General features: G+C 35.6%; 1 protein-coding gene across 1 annotated transcript; it reads left to right on the top strand.

Annotated features, from left to right (window-relative positions):
- Positions 1–1,016: 1,016 nt before the first annotated feature.
- LOC123534710 (protein ABHD15-like) lies at positions 1,017–2,024 on the top strand. Its single transcript, XM_053520458.1, has one exon. It carries the CDS (start codon positions 1,017–1,019, stop codon positions 2,022–2,024), a length of 1,008 nt encoding a protein of 335 aa, XP_053376433.1.
- Positions 2,025–2,458: the final 434 nt, after the last annotated feature.

Raw genomic sequence — 2,458 nt, 5'->3', positions numbered from 1 at the left:
ACTGATACGGAAAACTACTTCGAGGTACGGCTCAGGTACGGATCGATACGGATTACTACGTTTCTATCCGTGGCTAGACGTAGCTATCCGCGCAGTATGTGTGACTGGGGTATTAAAGCCCACATATCGGTTAGACAAACGGTTGACTGACTGTAGAGTGTTTTTTCATTCTCCTATTTCAACTTATATTGTGTAATATTCATACCCTCACATTTATCATTTTATTATTATTTTATGTGTTCAGATTTCAAAAGTGAAGATATTTATGTCTGCACAAGTATTACTATTTTCAATCATAAAAAAATCTTTTACATCATAAATATGAAAACAAGATATTATTTAAACATCCATATATCTGTTAGTTATCCTTGCTTAAATCACTTCTGACAATTGATACGTGATTGTACACCTACATGTAATTAATTATTCATTGCCTCTTTGTTTCAGGTAGGTAACTCGCGGCCAACGGAACTGCATATGGGAGTTGAAATAAATGAAGAATGTTTACTTCGACACCGGCAGTAAATATCGTGCATCGTATTTGCATTCGTTCATCTTACTGAAATATTCTAAATTACGATCAAGCAAAAGAGCTTGACAATGTTTCATTTGTAGTATGGGTACATTTGAATTCTGCAAAACACTTGCATGTATCATGTTTAATGATATATGAATATGATACTGTGTTATAAGAGCAAAATATTAAGTGATAAATGAGAAAAAATGATGCGCATTTAACCAGGATACAAGTAATTGATGTGTGTTTTTGTGGCAAATACTCTCTGGTATAATTTTACGTCGCTTGAAGAAAATGGAGTAAGAACCGCCTTTCCATGATGATATTTTTAGCTTATTCTGCGATAGTTTCACTGCCATTTGTCCTGGCAGTTTTCGGAACGTTAGTTGTAAGCATTTTCATTTACCTTAAATCTATTTTACGAAACTCGTCAAGTATTCCAAAGTTATACTTCAAAGAATCAGCGTTAGCATCACATTTGCTCAAAAGGTGTCGATTAATGAACCGGAAGTTTGACCCTCCCTGGTGGCTGGCAAACGCACATGTGCAAACGATACTGCCGTTCATTCTTCCGTGTGACGAAATCGAATTCGACAGAGAATATTTACAAATGAAAGACAAGGGAGTGGTTGCCCTCGACTGGGTAGTCCACGTATCTATCCACAAGAGGAAACGTTGTACAGTGCTGTTAGTTATACCTGGTTTTACTGCAGATGCATTATCTGTCTCTAAAATGTGTAGCCTAGCAGCGCATAAAGGATATAGACCTGTAGTTTTCAATCTTAGAGGGTTTGGCAACTCTAATCTTACCACACCCAAGATACTTAGTTATGGTGATCCAACGGACTTACGACAGGTCGTAAAATATATACATGGATATTACCCAAAAGCTTTAATTACAATGTTAGGCTATGGGAACGGCTGTTCATTATTACTATCGTATCTCGGAGAGTATGGCTCCTCGGCGAATGTATGTGCGGGCGCGTGCATTTCTGCATGCTTCGATTATACAGAACGCTTTTCAAAAGATAAACGAGGAATATACGATTTTCTATATTTGTTAAAATTAAAGTGTACCATAGGCGCTCATTCGAAAGCTCTTTCGAACAAAGTCGATTTCAACGAATTGCTCAGGGAATGGTCTTACAGAAGATTTGACGAGGGTGGTGTATTCAAAATATATGGATTTTCAAATGTAGAAGACTTCTGGGAGAAAAATAACCCATTAAGAGATGTCGATGAAATTGCAGTACCTCTTCTTTTTATAAATAGTCTAGACGATCCATTTTATTCAAATATTAAAATTCCATATGAACTTTGTAAATATTATCCCCAATTTCTTATGGTAGCAACTGACAAAGGAGGACATTGTAGTTTCATGGATAAGATCTGTGACGTCACCTGGGCTGAAAAACTTGCAATAGATTATATAGATTCTGTACTAGAGTTTACAAACAAAGGACATACTATAAAATATGGAAAGAGTCCGGTGCGATCAACAATTTAGTTGTTTGAGTTGTGTTTATGATAAACTGAAAGGTGTCTTTTCTGATACAAAATCTCGCCGGTGTAAGAAAACATGCTAGACAATAAAGGCAGTGGTAAATTGGAATGGCAGTCAAATTTCCAGTCAAAGATTCCCTTTCATATCAAACTTTGTGATTTTGTCAGGCTAAGTAATAAATTTCATGACAGATATGACATTATTTTAATTGCAATTAAACTTTGAGTTACAATGGTTCTAGCGGGCAACTTCCGGTAAATTGTACGTATACAATATGCTTTTCACACATGAAATGTAATTTGGTCTTAAATTATACACAGGCCAACCACTTAACATTCGTGTAAGACTGGATAAAATAGGTTTTCCATATTGTGTTGCTTCCAAATGCAGTAGAACATTGTTCTTCTAAAAGTTTATCTTATGGATTTTATTATATC

The sequence above is a fragment of the Mercenaria mercenaria genome, chromosome 12 (genome assembly GCF_021730395.1).
Source record: "Mercenaria mercenaria strain notata chromosome 12, MADL_Memer_1, whole genome shotgun sequence".
Lineage (NCBI taxonomy): Eukaryota > Metazoa > Mollusca > Bivalvia > Venerida > Veneridae > Mercenaria > Mercenaria mercenaria.
This window is presented reverse-complemented; position numbering and strand designations above follow the sequence as displayed.